The sequence below is a fragment of the Mercenaria mercenaria genome, chromosome 11 (assembly GCF_021730395.1).
Source record: "Mercenaria mercenaria strain notata chromosome 11, MADL_Memer_1, whole genome shotgun sequence".
Taxonomy (NCBI): domain Eukaryota; kingdom Metazoa; phylum Mollusca; class Bivalvia; order Venerida; family Veneridae; genus Mercenaria; species Mercenaria mercenaria.
The window spans coordinates 44,090,529-44,111,294 of record NC_069371.1 but is presented as its reverse complement, the minus strand read 5'-3'; the positions used below and the strand labels follow the sequence as shown (position 1 = coordinate 44,111,294).

Here is a 20,766-nt window from a genome sequence, read left to right as displayed (position 1 = left end):
CTAGAGAGGTCACAAGGTTTTTCTTTTTTTAGACCTACTGACCTATTTTTTGACCCCACATGACCCAGTTTGAACTTGATCTAGATATCACCAAGGTGAACATTCTGACCAATATTCATGAAGATCTCATGTAAAATATGGCCTCTAAAGAGGTCACAAGGTTTTTCTATTTTTAGATCTACTGACCTAGTTTTTAACCCCACGTGACCCAGTTTCGATCTTGCCTAGATACATCAAGGTGAACATTTTGACCATTCATGAAGATCCATTGAGAAATATGCCTCTAGAGAGTCACAGTTTCTACTTTAGACCTAATGACCAGTTTTGACCCCACTTGACCAGTTTCGAACTTGACCTAGATATCATCAAGCTGACATTCTGACCAATATTCATGAAGATCTCCTGAAAAATATGGCCTCCAGAGAGGTCACAAGGTTTTTCTATTTTAAGACCTACTGACCTAGTTTTTGAAGGCACGTGACCCAGTTTCGAACTTGACCTAGATATCATCAAGGTGAACATTCTCACCAATTTTCATGAAGATCTTTTGAAATATATGGCCTCTACAGAGGTCACAAGGTTTTTCTATTTTTAGACCTACTGACCTAGTTTTTGACGGCACGTGACCCAGTTTCGAACTTGACCTAGGTATCAAAAAGATGAACATTCTGACCAACTTTCATAAAGATCCCACGAAAAATGTGACCTCTAGAGTGGTCACAAGCAAAAGTTTACGGACAGACGGACGGACAACGGATGCTGCGTGATCACAAAAGCTCACCTTGTCACTATGTGACAGGTGAGCTAAAAACTTACTGAAGCTAGACAAAAAGAAAAGTTAGATTAACCAAATACACATTGTACCATCATTTTGATAAGTAGAGGAGACACACTAGTCATAGAAAACTAACAAGATTTTAACTGCATCTTTATTTATTTTTGTTTGTTTGGGGAAAATGCTTTCCAATATTAGTTTTTTCCCCTGATTTCAAACAAAAGGTTCCAAATATGATTTTTTTCTCAAATTTGCGACAAGGACGTTGAAAATTATTCTCTTTTAAAATCCATTATTTCATTGAGGTCAGACAATCTTTCCAGGATCTTTTTGTTCAGACTTAAAAGGTCCTATATTTACAATGTAAAAATTCATAGCTGCAGTTATTGTGATTACAATGCATCATTTTGGAAAAAAACTGGAAAAACACTTCATATTACAACATATCATCTTAGAAAAACCACTACAACAAGTAGTAGCAAAGTCTTGTATGGTGCAATGAAAGCCTGTTAAAGGTAAATGGGTGTGTAATTTTCAGTCTCAAGTAAACTGTGAGCTTTTCTTTTAACCTAATAACTGGTTTTCTACTGGCCAAATTTATTTATTTATTTATTTTGTTGGGTTTAACGTCGCACCGACACAATTATAGGTCATATGGCAACTTTCCAGCTTTTATGGCGGAGGAAGATCCCAGGTGCCCCTCCATGCATATTTTATCATGAGCAGGCACCTGGGCTGAACCACCAACCTTCCGTAAGCCAGATGGGTGGCTCTTCGAACCCACATCAATGAGGGGCAAGTGATTTGAAGTCAGCAACCTTAACCACTCGGCCACGGAGGCCCCTCTACTGGCCAAAAGGATATCATCCTGGTAAGTTTTACTGCTGTATGTTCAAGCCCTTTCCAGTAATTAACTGAATGCCATTTTAAAGACTAGTGTGACCTTGACCAAATAACCCTTTAACAACAGGGGTCCTAACCCTATCAAGTATAGAGGCTGTATGCCAAACCAGTTGTTGCCAAATAAGTTTTCAGTTTACAGGTCAAAAAACATTATGAGCAATGTATCAACCGTATGTAATAATCCATTTATATGCTCTCTAGAAATAGTTTGAAATCATATTCAGCCTCTGTGTTACTATGACCTTGACTTACTGACATCTTATGATCATGCACAATAATCCTATAAAGTTTGATGATATTAGCCCACACATGCTATACTGAATGGAAATTCTTTTCAGACTCCAGGCCAGCATGACCTAGACCTCTGACCAACATGTGTTGACCCTTTACTGACCACAACTAATTTTCCTATGAAGTTTGATTGCCGTGCGACAAGGCGTTCTTTATTTACTGAGCAGAAACCATTTACGATCACTCTTCATTTAACAACAGGAAACCATTTTTAGTTAAAAGCCTTGTCCTTTAAACTGCTGAACCAAAAAAGGAGAAAGAGGGTCATCTACTGACCAGAGAAAATCACCGAACGAAGTTTGATAAATGAAGGCCCAAGCATTTTTTAGCAACTGAAATGAATCAAAATGGTCTACCAACTGATATACAAACCAACACATGCAAAACAATATACCATCTTCTTTGAATAGGCATAACCGATATAATCTAACTAAATGTTGTTAAAAGATACTTACCATCAGGTCCTCCAGATCCTGAGTAGTGTGATGAAGATCTTCTCTCCGGGGGTGGAGGTGCATGGGAATGTGGCGCTCTGGATGGGGGCGGGGGTGGTGCACCTCCCCTCCCTGACCTTCCAATTGTACCATTAATTGGAGTTGTTCTTTGTGGAGGGGGCGGGGGACCTGGTCGACTTGGGGGATTAGAGGGAGGAGGGGGAGGATGATGCCCTGTTTTGGAGGGTGGACGAGAAGATGGGGGAGGTGGAGGAACATTTGAAGGAGGGGGAGGGGGAGGATATCTTGACTGGGAAGTTTGCATGGGTGAGGGAGGTTTACTTGCACTGGAAGGGGGAGGCGGAGGTTTGTTTGCACTAGATGGAGGGGGAGGAGGTTTATTTGCACTAGAAGGGGGAGGAGGAGGTGCAAATTTGTTTGAATTTGGGGGTGGCGGTGGAGGAAATGATCCACCATGTTTGTTTCCTAACCCCGGTGAGGGAGGAGGAGGCAACGGGCGACCAACCATACTTGGAGGCCTCGAATTTGGAGGCGGAGGTCGATTAGAATTGGAAGCACCATGTGATGCAGCACCACTAGGTGGCGCCGAAGGCGGTCCTCTGCTAGGTGGAGGCGGTGGTTGCGGCTTGGGTACACTCGGAGCGGCTCCTGAAGTTCTCTGATGTGACCCCGTTGATGGTCTACCAGAATGTGAATTTGAATTGATATTTTCACTACTTTTGTTAAAGTTAGCTATAGAATCTGTCACTGATTTATGAATATTAGATAAGTCTGTTTCACTGTGAGCATGTGTTGGTTTATTTGTTGTAGGGGGTGGGGGCGGTGGCCCTCCCCTTGATGGTCCATTAGCTAAACTATGATTTACACTATTGCTATTAGTCTGTACTGGCCTATTTGCTCCTGGTGGCCTTAATGGTCCTGATCCTGGCGCTGAAAAATAGAAAGAGAAACAATTCATCAATGGCCATGGTAAAATCATACAAATACAATAGTTCTGATAAACCTGTTCCATATGGACCAGAAAAAAATCATCATTTCTACAAGGGTTGTTCCAGAAAATCGCAAATTTTTTTTATTATTTCAAAAATAAGCGACGTGTTCAACTAGAATTGTCACAGGAGTGACGAATTATACCCCCACAATATGGCCTTGTCACAGAACTAAGCCAATGTCAAAGCCGAACTAGCTTGACCTTTGACCTACTGACCACAAAATCAATAGAGGTCATCTGCTAGTCATGATCAAGCTCCCTATGAAATTTTATGATCCTCCGCCCAAGCGTTCTCAAGTTATTGTCTGTAAAAGGTTTAAATGACCTTTGACCTTTGGAACTCAAAAACAATACGGGTCATCTGCCTGACATGACCAACCTCCAGATTAAGTTTCCTGATCCTATTCCCAAACATTCTAAAGTTATTGTCCGAAAACTGTTTAAATGTTCCGGGTCACTGTGACCTTGACCTGTGACCTACTGACCTCAAAATCATTAGGGGTCATCTGCTAGTCATAATCAACCTCCAGGGACTGCGTTTTAGGCGAAGTTGAGCGATAACTTCGCTTTAAAATATTTCACTTCGCCCTTCCCGCCCAAAAAAGCGAAATTCAAGTCGCCCTAAAATTGGATAAAAGGAAAACATAATCGGCAATAAAGTGTGCCGAGATTATACATCTCGGTTATGTTACGCAATACACAGAATGTCACCGGGAGGCACGCGCGGCGAAACGTGTCCATGACAACAAAAGATGATCACTCGATTTGAGATTAACGCCGCAGGATAAGCTGCTAATTGTTTGCATTTAATGTGATTGCAGTAAACGATAATTAAAGAATGAAAGAGTAATAATTAAAGTTTACCGACATCGGAGATCAGAGAGCCCGAAAACTTTGTAAAACAGCGATAATTAACTTCCGAATTACAATCCTAATTACGTGTCAGTCGGCGCGTGGCGTGATTGACATCTCTCAGTAGCTAATTAACATACGACGCTCCGCCTACTGTCATACTTCCGTTTGTGGCGGTGAACAATTGAAATTCACCGAGCAGAACTTTCGAACTCGAGACGCATATCGCGGATCGAGCCGACGCACGAGACACTTTTTTTTGTACCAACTTTGATTTTTTCTTGATTTTCGCGGGTAAAAACACGAAAGCTCGAGTCAACCGAACGTCCTCGGTATTTTATAAGGAAATATCTTATTCAGTAATTCTTGTTTTTGGATAAAATTTGTTTCAAAACTTTTTATTGCCATGACAATGTAGACTACCCGTTACTCCCGACGTTTATTTTTCAATCGGGATCTGCTTACTATTCATTTTAATCTGCATTTCTCTTTCATTAAAAACATACCAGTTAAATATAAGGCCTTTGACAAACTATTAAATTTGTTGTTTGATAAAAATAGCAGACAACTAAATGTGTTAAAGGGAGGTAATGCATTTAACCAATTTTTAGATTTTTTATGTCAAAATACGTACTTTTAAAAAATATTGCCCCTGATTTTTAAGCATTTTATCTACTGATCAATACAAATAACATTTCATTGTAAGTTTCAGTTTTTTAAACTCTGTAGTTTGTCAGATTGAAGGAACTACATATAAAATTTTTAATCTCAAAATGCTCACATGCGTGAAAAAGCTGCTCTAGGAAGGAAGAAATCCAAGAAATATTAAGTACTGGTTATATGAGGAAGGATTTGTTGTGCCAAGTTGTCAAACATTTTGCAGTAAAACAGTGCAAATATTTACTGTATTGTTGAAACATTGCACCATTTTTTAATTAAATCATAACAAGATAATACTACAAATGGAACTGAATAAACATTATTATTGTTATTTAATGCATGTAAGCAATGTCCTGTCTCGCGTTAGCCGAACTTCTCCCAAAATTTCAAAACAAAACTTCTCCCTATTTCCCCAGGAGGGAGAAGTCACTTCTCCCTAAATTTCCAGGCTAAGGTAGTCCCTAAACCTCCCTATCAGTTTTCATGATCCTAGGCCCAAGCATTCTCAAGTTATCATCAGGAAACCGTTTAACTGTTCCGAGTCACTGTGACCTTGACCTTTGACCTACAGACCTCAAAGTCAAACTTGACCTGCATTTCATGATGTTACACCTGTGTACCAAAATTTATGATCCTAAGCCCAAGCGTTCTCAAGTTATCATCCGGAAACCGTTTAACTGTTCCGAGTCACTGTGACCTTGACCTTTGACCTACAGACCTCAAAGTCGTGCTTGACCTGCAATTCATAATGTTACATCTGTGTACCAAAATTTATGATCCTAGGCCCAAGCGTTCTCAAGTTATCATCCGGAAACCATTTAACTGTTTAGACCCCAAATTCAAAACTGACCTGTATTTTCTGATGTTACACCTGTGTACCAAAAATTGTTAAATCGGTCAAGCTTTCATGAGTTATCATCCGGAAACTCATGAAAACCACAGACCAACCGACGACCAACAACGCCAACTCATCCTATATACCCCCATTTTTGTGGGTAATAATTATTTAACTGATGTACTTACCTCATGACTATACTACCTCAAGTGAACTACTCATTATAGTTACCTTGTACCAATACGATCTAGCCCACTCCAAGTTCACCGAACCGTTACTTCAGCACTGTGACCTTGCATTGACTACGACCAATTGAAACGACTTATTTGATTACACTGTACCAAATGTTTAAATTGGTCAGCTTCAGATTTCATCGAACCAGAAACAAAGACAACCGCCATCACTCTTATACCCCACTGTTGTGGGTATATAATAATTAACGTTTTTCAATGTATACTCAGGACTATATACTTTATGTGTCAATGTGTTTCTATGATTTAACATAGACAACTAGGTTTTAAACTGAAGTGACCCAGTTTAGAAACGGCCACTGAGTTCATAACAACGAACATTCATTCTAACAAAATTTTACGTAAATCAAGTAGAAAATGGTGCCTCTACAGTAAAACTGCAAACCAAAGACAATCTAAACTATGCTAACAGATAATCCTAAAATTAACTGAAAACTGTGTTAAATCATTTAATTATTTCACTGGCATAAAAAGTTGTGGTTCTGCCCAAAATTAAATGGCTATTTCATTGGAATATGAATTTGTGAATACGAACCTATCAATCTAAATGTAGGAAATGGAAAATCTGCTTGTTAAGTGATTTAATTTCCTGGCTTGACTAAACCAAGAAATCCGAAAAAATTGGTCACCAACTAATATCAATGAATTGAAAGGTTTCATTGATTTTGCAAAATAACTACAAGTTGAGACTGAGCTCAAAATAAATCAGTTTATCATGGTTATGATTCAGAGAAATAAATGATAAAGAAATTCAGGAAGGTGATTACTTGGCAAAATAAACAGTTACTGCATATCTTCATAAAGCAAGAAGTGTAATAGTCAAAGCACCCTGAATTAAGCAGCCATTTACAATAAGCAGTGACTATTCCAAACTGACTCTTTGTCCTAATTTCAACTTTTCTGAAGCAATCTTTTACCTTATGCAGCCAGACTGTGTTGTTCCATGAGCTGACAGCTTTAACCTTTAGACTGCTAAATTTCTAAAATGGACTGGTCCATCATTCAGTTTGGGCAACACCATTTATTATTTGAAGGGGTGTTCACTGAAAATTTACTGACTGAATAACGAACAGTGTAGACCATGATCAGCCTGCACAGATGTGCATGCTGATCTTGGTCTGCACTGGTCGCAAAGGCAGAATTACTTGCTGCCAGCAGGCTAAATTTTAATACAGGTTTGACTGTAATTGAAATATTCGAAGCCATTATACTTTAAAAGGATGGTGTGTTGATAAACTAACCTCTTGGTGCTCCACCTGCAGTTCTCCCACCTTTGTTCGGTAACCGCGGTATACCACCAGCAAATAAACCACCTAGACCCCCTACAGGAGGTGCCGGGGCAGCTGTAATATATAAACATACACAACTTTAAAACTCTGGAATAACCTAATAGAAGGTTCAAACTTTGGCATATATAAAGCCTACTTTATATTTTACAAACATATTAACAAGATCGAGTTCATACTCTGGAATATATAAACATACAAACCAAATATAAACTTCAAACTCTGGAATATATAAACCTGACAGAACTTCAAACTCTAAATATAAAAACATAATATAAAAAACCTGGTAAAATGTACAACTCCTGCTTGAGGTTATACAAATTTCTAATCATATAAACATACATAAGAACCCACATGACCTTTGAATTTATTTACTTAAGTTAAAAATGTTCAAAACCGATATTTTAGAGGTACCATCTTAACTGTAACATGATAATTCAATAAAAAAGATTCTACAGTGGAAATATGTAACTGTCTCGTAGCAAGAAAGGTCACTAGCTCGAGACCTTTCCAAGCTGTGTGTGTGTGGCTGCTGTGTATATCATTTACAAAACACACTATTTAAGCAAATTTTCTTTTAAACCATTAACCTCTCCCTACAAGAAGTCTGTAACAGCATGTATTATCTGCATATATCTATCATATCTTGTATTTCATGCATTCCAATGTGCTGTTTTTCATTTCAATCTATCATTTATCATCTTCAAAGTGCTACAAATTTTAGCTATTATCTGAAAGGAATTTATATCAAACTGTTAGATAGACAATAACATGAGGTTTTCAACATCGGAATCAGCTGATGTTCATAATATATAATCAATAATAACGAAAACACTTAGGGCGACATGTACCAGTATACACAAAATGTACTCTCGATTTATTTTATAACACTGATGAAGAAGTTCAAACATAAATACAACATTAACTGTTTGGGACAGGAAACAATTAAGAGCTCTATTCAATTGTTTCAGCACACTTACTTCATCACAACATTATATCTGATAAACAAAGACGTCACAAGTTACAATGTGGGTTTCTATCAGATAACTATTTTGCAGCCTTTCGATTTATAAATAATTATTTTGTAGCCTTTCGATTTGTAAATAACTATTTTGCAGTCTTTTGATTTATAAAACTGCAAACTTCAATCATTTCCAACCTTTTACTTTGTACTTATATTTTATAGAAGAACAAAATATAGAAATAAATTAAATCAAGCAGGGTCGCATTTCTGATACAATGAATTCAACCTTCTTAAAGACAAAAATGTTGTGTCTATCGACCCGAGAAGAAATTAATCTTTCCTGCTTGTGGTATATTTACAATACCAAACAAACAAATACAATATTTGACAGTGTAAACAAACTGAAGCTGTAATCAGTGATCTGTAGTCATATATCATAGCAGGCAATAAACACTGCAAGACTTGAAGTGATGCAAAATGCTAATCAAATTAATTAGGACTGAAACTCTGTCGAAAAAAAGGCTCTCATGTATCCCTTGAATCAAAAACTGAATGTAATACCCCCATGACACCACTTTACTACAAGGACGGTTTACTAAACTACTTTACCCAAAGTTGCAGCCATTAACAAATGCTGCTAACAGGAACTGTTGAAAGGGAACAAGTTCAACTATTTGAAACCTTTCTGCAAAATATACCAGCTTAATGCTTTCATATATTATACTAAAACATTTCCGAGTTAGAAAAAGGGGCATAATTTTGTAAACTGTAATCAGAGTTACAGAACCTGGCCAAGCGCTATCATTAATGATTTTATGATACTGAAGCCTTATGACGAAACTAAAAGCACATTCAGAATAAAGGTTTCTGGGAAAACCTGCTTAGTAAAAACATGCCAAACATTCATCAAAACTTCTTAGTAAAAAACGGGGCATAATTTTGCCAACATGTGGAACTTAAAAGCGAGGTCATCTAAAATGTAATCTTGACAAAATGTAAGCCAGAGTTGTCAAAACAATTCTGTAAATCATCTCATTTTTAACAGTATTTCAGTTATCCTAACCAGTGTTCCTGGATTCTATATCAGTACTTACCTGTTCTCTGCAGGTAAATGCCAACTTCTCCACATGAATCAGAGGTGGAGCACAAATGATTTTCGACACACTATCTTTAATCAAACCATCAAAAAGAGCAGAGCAGTCCAATGTGTCTATTAAGACAGAACACTTTACTATTTTGAAGCTTGTTAGTGAAATATGGCATATCTGAGGAAACTAGAGCTATCAATGGAGTGATTATTACCCCCAATGTTGCTGATGATGCTTTACAACATTATAAGTTGGAGTTTCACAACTTAGTAAGAACAGAGTTAGACTGACAGTGCATCAAAACATTAACCAAAAGTTTAAGTACAACAGGGAAATTAACTTCACAGAATATTTTTGTCAGAGTTCTAGTCTTTAGGTTGTTTGTGGGTGATGATGTGGAACAAATATTTTAAGTCTGAATCAAATTCATTTAATAACAACAGAGATAGAGTGGAAGAACATCAAATCTTTAACCTGAAACTGGAACTAGTTATGGACCTTGTGTCATATGATGTCAATAAAGTTTCATTAATATTAAGATATAAAAAGAATGTGCATAAAAAAATACCATGAAATTCTAAGTAAAAGAAGCAAAAAGTCATGAAGTATTGGTGTATCTAAATAATGTATCATAATGATGTGGGTGATGATAAGGAACTGGTATTTTAAGTTTGAATCTAATACATAAATTTAGTAATAGCCGATACAGAGTGATTTGACTTGAAATTCATGTACAAATTCCACTAACATCTGCTGTTACAGTGGTTATCAAAAACCAAAGTTAATTAAAAAGCATTTATTGCAAAGGATTTATTACAAACATATACAATTTATAGAATTTTCCAAAGTTTATCCAATATAAAACTTGCATACAATACAATACAAGCCATATATATTTTGACCTAAAATTAACCGCACCAAGATCAAATTTTCATAAAGTTTAAACACATCTTAAGAGATAAATTGGACCTTCACTGATCAAGTTTCTATCTTTATTCAAGTGTATTTCAGTCATCAAAGGCTATCTGTATTGTGAAACACTTCAAACTTATTTCCTCAACGGAAATCTGGGGACAAAATGAACTCGTATATTAATACCAAAAGCTTAAGGAAATTTTACATTGTACACAATTATCATTATTATCTTAAAGTTTCCAATATCTTCCTCAATGTCCTTTTACAATAGCAGAAATTCTCTCTATCCTCAACAGGTGTTCATTTTTTCCTTTAATAGACAGATCCATTTTTTACAATATCTTTAATAATGTCAATTTTATGGCCCAAAAAGTATTTTTTCCCTGTTTTAAAGATTTATTTATTAGAAACTCTACCCATTTTTTGCACAGAAAATATACTTGCTTTTATACTAACTATATGTAAACTGAAAACTTCCGAAAAAATGCAGTCAACACTGAAAATTTCAAAATGGCTGAAATTAACAGTGGAAAATATTTTACCCAAATCTTTTTTGACGATAAATTCATCGTATTGTCATATATTGTACAAGAAATCATGGAAATATCTTGTTACAGACAAGGTGGACCAAACAGTCACTGTTGTCGTGAGCACTAATTCTCAGAAAATCACGTAAATTTTCATAAATTCAGTCCAATGCATAGCCTTTATCCCCACTGTCCACCCCAAATAAAATCCCTTTCTATTTGTTTCTTGTCATTAAAACCTGCAGAAAAAAATCTAGTGTACAATGCATTTAAAGAACAACTCAGACGACACAGTTTTGTTTGATTTCGCCTTCAGTTTTTCAGACAATCGAAGTAGAATGTTTGGGTCCATCATTCTTTCTTGAAAATTAAACACAAACAAACACAACTTTATCACAGAGGTCCATTTTTTCAAATACTGAAAACTCTATAATGTGGGTTTATAACTATAATACATGTAATTATCATATCTTTAATCTGTGTTCTCCTTTCACTTTTGGGCAATAGGCCCACAACCCTTCATCACTTTTTAAGCCACATGAAAATGGAACCAAAACGCTAGTGAATGATAAATAATTCCCATTTTCTCAAAATTCATGAAGGCTTAGGGCAGAAAATTGATCTTTTTGCACCAAAATTTGTATTTAATATCTAAGTGGGTAATGTTCAGGGGGAAACAAGTACTAGTATTCCTTAGATAGAAGAATGGGGTCCAATTTCCTTTAAAAATACCCCACATAATTCTCTTATTGTTTCCTACATGTACATGGAAACAGTTAAACTACTGCAAGGTTTTAACTTCCTTGTTTTGTATTGTAAAATACATATATATATATATATATACGGTTATGCAATTTTACACAATGAACATAACTTATTCAATGATCTCTTATAAAAGTAATGACTAATTTCAAACTTGAATATACCAAATAACCTAGCTGACACTTTCCTCATTGTTCAAGCTATCATTGTTTTACTGAACTTTGCGTGTCGCCAACAGACCTGGGGTAATCATAATCAGCTGTAATGATGACACACACACACACGCACACACACGAGTAAATCAATATGTCTCCCACACCACTGTGTGGTGGGAGACATAATTAATTCTTTCTGAATCTTATTGAATTTAATTCTACTTTTTAGTGATTTTTACCAATCTTATACATAGTAAAACAACAGTATTTTTGTTCAAATGTACATTTAACGCATAAATGCTTCAGGAAGCAAACAAAAAAAGTTTTGCGGACATATAATCACTTTTTTTCCATCAAAATACTCATTAAAACAGCTTTAATAAGTCTAATAACATAACAAAAATATATATCATTCAAACTTCATAACAATCAAAAATGTCATACTAATTTCATGAAAGTACTCGGCACTTACTTAAAAGCATGAACCAAAACAAACAAGAAAAATGATGCGAGACAGAAAGTCATACTTTGTACATCTGTTCATGCATTTTGTGCTACTTTTACTCCTATGCTACTGTCTAGAAAATGGAGGTAATAAGGTCATTTCCCCAAATTTAAGCTCAGCTTCTCTCATTTCAATTATTTCAATATCTTTCTTCAGCCTGATTTGATGCACAATAACAAAAAATATTAACTCTGAACATTCTGTCATACATACAGGCTATCCAAACTATATCGAACCTATTATTTGGACAAAAGAATTGCTTCTGTTCTGTGAATTACAATATGGAACATTTTAGATCGAAGAACAAAGTAGCTTGGACAGCTGATAAAGCATTATTATCACCATATCATGGCAATTCGAAAATCGTAAAACTTTGGTAAAAATCAAATTCACTTCCCTTCTCAGGCGGTGAAGTTTCATACGGCAATGCTGTCACATATCAAAATGTGTATATATATTCAATTAAGAGGTACCGTATTAACATGTCTATTAGACAATCCTTCTTTAACCTTTACCCTGCTATATTTCTAAAATGGACTGGTCCAGATAAATTTGGGCAATACCACTTATTTAAAGGGTGTACTGACAGTAGTGAACAGTGCAGACCATGAACAGCCTGCATGGATGTGCAGGCTAATCTTAGTCTGCACTAGTCTCAAAGTCAGAATCTCTTGCCACCAGCAGGCTAAAGGTTAATACAGGTGCCTTTAAATACTTCAAAATCAGCAGCATTTTGTAGACTCTTTGATATATATTGTAGATCAATGACACTGTTTCACTTATAAGACTATGCCACACATTAAGTGTTCTTTTTAGGAAAAAAAATCTTAGGCTTATAGGTGAGTAAATACAGTCCTCAAAGTTGATTATGTCGGATAGCCTGTTTGCCATAGTTCAACAGAAGAGCCAAAATAGACAAATGCAAAGCTAAATGTAATAACAACATACAATAACAAAAATACTGAAACAACATGATGACCACTATAGCTATTATACCATTAGTTGGACGGGGTGGGGCTGGCACTGTTGGCCTCCCACGACTAGATTTTCTTTGAGGTTTTATGATATGGTTTGAGCCATTACCTGAAAATCACACTTGATATATGAGCCGCGCCATGAGAAAACCAACATAGTGGCTTTGCGACCAGCATGGATCCAGACCAGACAGCGTGTTCGCTTTCAAAGCCTATTGCAATTAGAGAAATTGTTAGCGAACAGCATGGATCCTGACCAGACTACGCGTAAGCGCAGGCTGGTCTGGATCCATGCTGGTCGCAAAGCCATTATGTTGGTTTTTTCATGGCGCGGCTCATATTGTAACAATTGAAACAATTTGTGGCAACCATGAAATAATCTATATTAATTTTTTGTGCATAGGACCATTAAAAATTCTGCTTCAAATTTTTGGACTGCTGAAAATCAACACATAAGTAAGTGGTTAATTCTTTTAGAAAAATACCAGTATCTACAAAATTCAGTTTGGTTTATAAAATGAATTATGCCATACATTTATCATTATTTCCACTTGTGTGGAAAGATACTATCTATATACAGTCAATGATCATACCTAACAACCACTCAAAAAATTAATAAAACTAAATATTTCCAATGATTCAATATGTCATTTTATAGAAGTTTTCTACTTTTCATACTATAAAAATTTAATTAAACTTGAAACATATGAAGATGTATCTCATAAAAAAAAAAATGTTACCTGTGACATAACTGTCAATTTTACTCAGATAAATTGATTTTCCTATACAAGAACAGACAAACAACTTGGTGTATGGCATTCTGCCATGAATTAAATGACAATCTTCCACAAGTAACACTTGTAATATATTCTACAATATTAATTAAATACTATGTTAGGTATGTTAGATATATATGCTTTATCACCAGCATCCCTTCAGGATAGAAGCTGCATCATGATACAAATGTAGTTTCTTTGCCCTGGTGTTATCATAGAAGAAATGACATGGACAGTCATTTATATCAACCAACTATACATATTGAGGGCTTAACGGAAAACTGTCATATATATACTCCTTTTTTATTTTATAATTACATGAATTACGACAGTTTTCCTTTTGTTCATTTACACAACACTGCAGTAAGAATTCTTTTTTTAAGTTTAAATTATTTAACAGATTTAAGAAACAGAGTAAATATATATAATATAAAAGGAACTGCATAATAGACTAGTTAAATTGCCCTTGAATCTGGTGTCTATTTCAAAAGGCCCAACTATGTAAAATATTAAAACTGAGACCTTTTGTCTTTTTTTATGTACAAAAATACTTAAGCTGTAAACATGGTAATAAAATAATGAAATTTCTAACTTACAATCATCCATAGATCCTCTCCCAAACGGAATAGCTCCATGAGAGCCTGAACTTGGCCTACTTGCTACAGTATTGAACTTCCCCGGCCCACCTCCTCCGCCCATACCCATAGGGGAGGGCTTGTTACCTGAAAGTATTGTGATGTTAACATAAGCATAGTCTTTTCCAACATATTACAGTCATTGCGAAATGCGAAAGAGTTTCAAGACTCGTCTAACATCCGGCCAGACGACTCCAACTGAAAATATGTTTTGTTATGATGTTTTGCCGGAAGTAATGAAAAATTAACAGGAGCGTAAGAAAACTGTTGTAAAAAATAATTTAGCGGTAGTAAAAACCGACCCACTCTGTACTGTATCGGACATACGGTATGACGCCTCAACCCTCCATGTCGGACCTCGTCTTTTTTTGTGGGACAGGTCCGACAGGATTTTGCCCAGACTGATATTGCATTACAATGACATTTCATAAAACTTATGCTAAAAGGACACACTTCGAGATTTATACCAGTATTTTTTCCTCCTAACGCACCCTTGAAAAATGAAATTCCTATTTCAGTTCTGAACTCCACCTTTAAGTCTGAAGTGCGGCTGTGCATGGAATTTCTAAAAATTATACAAGGAAAATTCACTTTGCTCTTGTATGAGGACATATGTTTTCAATTTTTATCATTACCATGGTGATAGAGAAAGAGACAAAACATCAAATTTACTTGTAATTGGTGCACTTCTATCATTTGTCACTGTTTTCTTTAACTTGGCTCCTTTGTGGATATCACCGAGAAGAGCCCCTCTGTTTGGTTTCGCTCCTTTTGATCCCCCAAGTTTTACTGCCGGGGCAGCTGGGGGTGGTGGTGCCCCTGGTGGCGGTGGTGGGGGCGGTGGCGGCATGTTTCACTCCTCTATCTTACACTGAAAACATCAAAGAATCAAGTTTTGGTGGTAAGAAGAGTAGTACTGAGTACTGTCATGATGTTTAAAAGAAATTAAAACACAATCACTTTGCTATCGAAAACATGTTACATCTGTAGTTGTTTGGACTTAATGCTGATTAAAGTGTTCTAAAGTAGTTTTAACTTAATGATACTTCAAAGTGAAATTTTTTGAACTTTATGATAATTTAAGTTGAAGTAGTTTGGACTTAATGATAATTTAAAGTGAAGTAATTTGGACTTGTCTTAATTCATGATAATTTTAAACGAAGTTGTTCGGACTTGATGGTAATTTAAAGCGAAGCAGTGCGGACTTAATGATAATTGAAAATTCAGTGTGAAGAACTTTAGACTTAAAGATATGTGACCGTCGGTTCGGCGGCTCCAAATGGTTGCAGGGGAAATTATGCTCAAGCGGTAACTGACCACCGAAGACCGATCAGTCAACAGATATTTTGGAGTGGGGTCATTGCCCCTGTACGGATGCACAAATGATGAACTCCATGTTTAGTTCAATTATTTAGTCCTTTTATTTTAAGTAGAGTTATTTCAATATATTTTCATATCATCCAGTGTTCAAACTATAAGTAAGATAAACACATCTGAAGACAAGCACCAAAGTAAATTCTAATGTCAAATTATTGTAGATGTTTCTTATTCGAAATTTCAAAGAAGACTCATTTTAAGTTCTAAAACAAAATTATAAGTTTCCAAGGACAATCTCTAGGGTAACCATATTAGCCAATAAAAATTTAAAAGTAATTTTATATTTAAACCAATGAAAATTATTGTAACAAAAAGGTGAAATCATTTACTTAAGAATTTAGAAGTTTACTTAAGAACATGCCTGGGCTTCACACTTAATCAGCCAAGGAAGCCAAGGTGTTTGTTAACAATAGCACCTAATGCAAAGTGCTAAAAGCAAAATCTGTTTTATAATCAAAATTGTTTAGAAAGTGATAAAGTAAAAATTTCTGACATGTTTAAGCAGGAAAAAATAACAAGTTAAGTAACACTTGTCCAAGCAAAGAATGTTACAAAATAGAAAAATCAATTTTGAATAATTTTTACTTAATTCACAAAATATTGAAATTAAAATTTATCATTAAAATTTTATGAAAGAATTTGGCTAATTTTATAGCCTGGTTACAGATACTTCAAAGTGAAGTAGTTCCGAATTAATGAAAACTTAAAATTTCAACTCTGATTAAACAGTTTCCAATGTAAATCAGATACTGTGACAAAAGAAAATTTAACAAATTAACATTCAAATGTCATGATCATGTTATTCATCTGCAATTATTCTAAAGAAATCTTAAAGTAAATACAGAATGCACAATGTAACAGACTTGCAAAAAGGCAGTGGGATACTAGTGTACACAGGCATTTTGGGCCATCCATCATTCCATCTGAAACCGTATCTATGACATGGTATGGTGTATTTAAATTAAACATGGTAGAAATGTTAATTGCTACAGGGAAACGCCACCCTGCAAGTTTCAGTCAGATTTCATGAGTAACTTACTATGACAAGATTTATGGACTTTTGTATGCGTATATGTATATTGCATATACATATAAATTTATTCCATTTTCTATCCGTTTAGTCCAACTAATTGTTCGCAAGTCGTGATATTGTGATAATTTTTGCTTAGGTCAATATCTCTCCTCCACGTACAAACCACTAACCATTCAAAACAATGCAGAAAGTTTTCCTTCTATGTGCATATAAACAGTGACACAAATCGCGTCACTAACTTTGGAGGCTTCAAATACATATTTAACCCCAATTTTTCACACTAAAAATAATAAGCTCGTTCCAAATACAATCATTATGTGTCCTTACTAACGAGAAAACCTCCGTTTTGTTCTCAGAATGATCAATCTGTAGGCAAAACACTTTTAAATTGCATGTATGTCAGTGTGTTTTCTGCTTACACCATTAAATTTCTACATCAGTCATGTAAAGCTATGTGTGTATCAATCGGTTTATTTTTTTACCCTGTTATACGCTCTGCGCATTTCATTGGTTACACGTTTATACATTTTAAATTTTCAATATGTATACGGAAGGTGTCATGGTAGGTTTAACGTGCCATTTTTAACTTTTGTTTATCTTTGGGTGTTTGGTTTTAAATCATTGTTTGTTTTCCTAGTGAAAATAACCACAATAGTCGAAAAAAATGTGTATGTAAACTATACATCATGCATTTTTTTTGGGGGAATAATCAGTCAGGGGTTAACTGTTTTAAGTTATGTAACCTATTTCAGTTACTTTTTCAAGCATTTTATAACCTGTATTAGTTATAAAATATGGATAACCCAGGTAAGTTATTCAAAAAAAGCCTTTATTGCTGTTCTCCCAAATTGACCTTTAAAGTGTGATTAGTAGCAAATGGTGGTTAATCAAATTCTCTTTTAGTTTGATCATGGCCTGATGAGCATAATGGGATGTTAAGAGTTTTATAGCTTTAAAACCATTTGCGTAAGACTTTATCAGCCTTGCGTAAAAAAATTTACTTCATAACTGGAAAGATAAAAGACCAAGGATTCAGGAAATGATTGTATTAGTCACATTCAAAATAAGGATTTGGCACAGGAGGGCTTTGTAATATTTTATGATAACTGAAACAATTTATGAAAGTGAACGCAATAACTCAAATGGGTTATAAAATGTGATAACTAAAAACAGTTACACCCCTGACTGATAATAAAGGTGCCTATGCCCACTGAATTGGGAAAAATAAGCGCGATTATTACCAAAATTGGGAAAAACAGAAATATGTCAGGGGTTCCATCTGACCCGGGAGATTTTCAAAAGACGCTCAAAGGACCCGGCAGAATACTTGCCTGTGCGTCCTTCGGGACCCGGGGGCATTTTCCTTTGATAATCCTTTCTCTTATCATTAATTTCCTTCAGTAAAACTATTTCCACGATAGACAGGTGTATTCAAAATAAACACTCGCGGTCATGCTCTCCTGCCTTTGATCTCTGCTAAATCCCGCCCTTTCTCCTGTAGACATGCCTCGCTGATTTTTTATCAGCAAGTTACGTCACGGTGAGTGCACATAGGTAACAAGAAATCAATGAAGTGTTGAAATTAATTGATAAAGCGAATCCTGTGTACTGTCAAAAAAGGCGCCAATTATTAAATTATCGTAAGCAGCTGATTACCGAGCATGTGAAAAGTGCCCTGCAAGATTTTTTCATGCCAACTTTAAATTAGACCATTGTTTAGTGATCATATCGTAATTTCAACATGAAACTTCACAAATTTTGATGAATTTCGAAAGCAAAAATAAGTTTAGAATGTCCGTTCACGGGTCTAATTACACCCGATGTCATATGCATATTTCCAAAATTCCTAAAAAAAACCTGACTTTCAATGCCGTTTTTTATGATAAGTAGCATCATTATTTGAGGAACTATCGCTGATTTAGCTTAGTTTGCCAAATAGACTGAGCAAAAACTTCTTTCCGATGACATTCTGAAAGTGTAACAGTATTCGGATAGTACATTTTGGATACATTTTTCTAGAGTGTTATAGCACTGTTCTGTTATTAAATATGAAATGAAATATTGAAGAGAAACCTAATTAAAATAATATGAATTTTGATAAATATTAGTTTACAATATGAGACTATGTGATCTGAGACTGACATTTTTATTATGCTGTAACATGATCTTGGGTTTATTGTTTTCTTAGGTAAAGATCATAACTTTATCATGACATCACAGTACATTAGGGATTCTAATTGACCAATCAGACAGCTGCATTTTCGAGTACCTGCCAGTTTCCACTTGGGTATAACAAAGTATATTTACAATGAACATATAGTGACTTTAGAAATAAATATCACACTATTTTAGAAATCAGATTAAGATTTCTCACTGCACATGCCCCAGATGATGCTACAAACAACAAAACTTTGAAGTTTCATTGAAATATTATATCAATTTAATACTTTTATTTTAGTTGAAAGTTTGGGATTTTACACAGGGAGTCTATGATAAAGTCCGAGTAAAATGTAATCATTACCCAAGTGAAATTAGTATCATTCCGCAATGTTTTGGACATGTTAAAATTATGAATTACTGAATAAAAAATATAGTAAATTATATTGACGTGTTGGGACAGGACTCCTGTATTTTGGAAAAGGACCCTTCAAAATTTGGGCCCAAGGGTCCTGGGACTCTTGGGTTTTCGGGTCTAGTGGAACCCCTGTATGTTTAATTTCCATACTAAGTGATATAAATCTCTACCTTTCCTACCTGAATGTTTTTTGAAGGGCATTTTTCAAAACCACTTTTGGATTTAAAATCATGAAATTTTAGGGTGATAAAATTAATTAAGACACCAATACAACTTATAAGAACTGTATTTTTCCATTTTCAGTTCATGCCCTTGAAATTTGAAAACGTCTGACTTTTTGACTATCCGAAAATCGGTACAATCGTGCAGATTTTGAACTCCAATTCTTCAAAAACTAGGAGATGTTGTCATTTTTCAACCATAAATGATAAACTGGCACAATGGAACATATTTAAACCTACTGAAGTCCATCGCCAATGTTTTCCTTGTCACGTACTTACGCGACGGTAACCTTAATGCGATTTTGACCTCAAAAAGGATGTTTTTGATGTCATTTCTGCCAATTTCATGTTAGATATCGCGGACCTCACGCCCAAATATAAACTGATACATTTTTGGATAGAAAATCTTTTAATTTGAGGGTGAAAACATCTCTTTGTCGGGGGAAAATTGACGATTTTTGGGGAGAAAAATTGGCTATTTTGGCGAGTAGAAACTGCCGAAAATCGGCAGTAAAAATACGCAAAAAAATCACTGCATCAGGAGTCATATATCAGACATGATTGGAGGATTTCGATAAAACTTGCTAGAAATTTTAACCTTTTCTTCATTCTCATAAAAACTTTGTCTTGATTTTCAACAAAACCTTATCTGAAGCCCATTTTATCAAAGGAAGTATCTAGCCGTCCGGTAACCGGACGCCTAGCCTGCGTTCTACCGTTCGGTTACCGGACGTCTAGCAAATCCTCAGGGGATTTTCTAGCCGTCCGGTTACAGATTTCCTAATGAATAAGTAATGATTTTATATAGTTTTAATGTTATATACAGGGTTTTCCCTCGGGTTTTTTATTTGGGAGTACATGGACTCCCATGGCTGCTAATTTAAGGGTCCCTAATAATTTTTGGGGGTCCACAAATTATTGATATTGAAAATGGACATTATTACTAAAAAAAAATTATCC

The 20,766-nt window shown here is 35.3% G+C and overlaps 1 protein-coding gene across 2 annotated transcripts in view; it reads right to left on the bottom strand.

Annotated features, from left to right (window-relative positions):
* Positions 1-20,766, bottom strand: part of LOC123530719 (WAS/WASL-interacting protein family member 1-like) — a 33,746-nt gene that overhangs the window by 11,025 nt on the left and 1,955 nt on the right. The window contains exons 2-6 of one of the 2 annotated variants that reach the window (XM_045311474.2): positions 15,273-15,471; positions 14,562-14,687; positions 13,212-13,298; positions 7,255-7,356; positions 2,425-3,354 (exon numbers count right to left, since the gene is read on the bottom strand). In XM_045311474.2, coding sequence (XP_045167409.2) covers positions 2,425-3,354; positions 7,255-7,356; positions 13,212-13,298; positions 14,562-14,687; positions 15,273-15,450 — 1,423 coding nt within the window. In that variant the 5' untranslated portion in view covers positions 15,451-15,471. The remainder of the gene's footprint in view (positions 1-2,424; positions 3,355-7,254; positions 7,357-13,211; positions 13,299-14,561; positions 14,688-15,272; positions 15,472-20,766) is intronic. The other variant, XM_045311475.2, reaches the window with a different exon arrangement.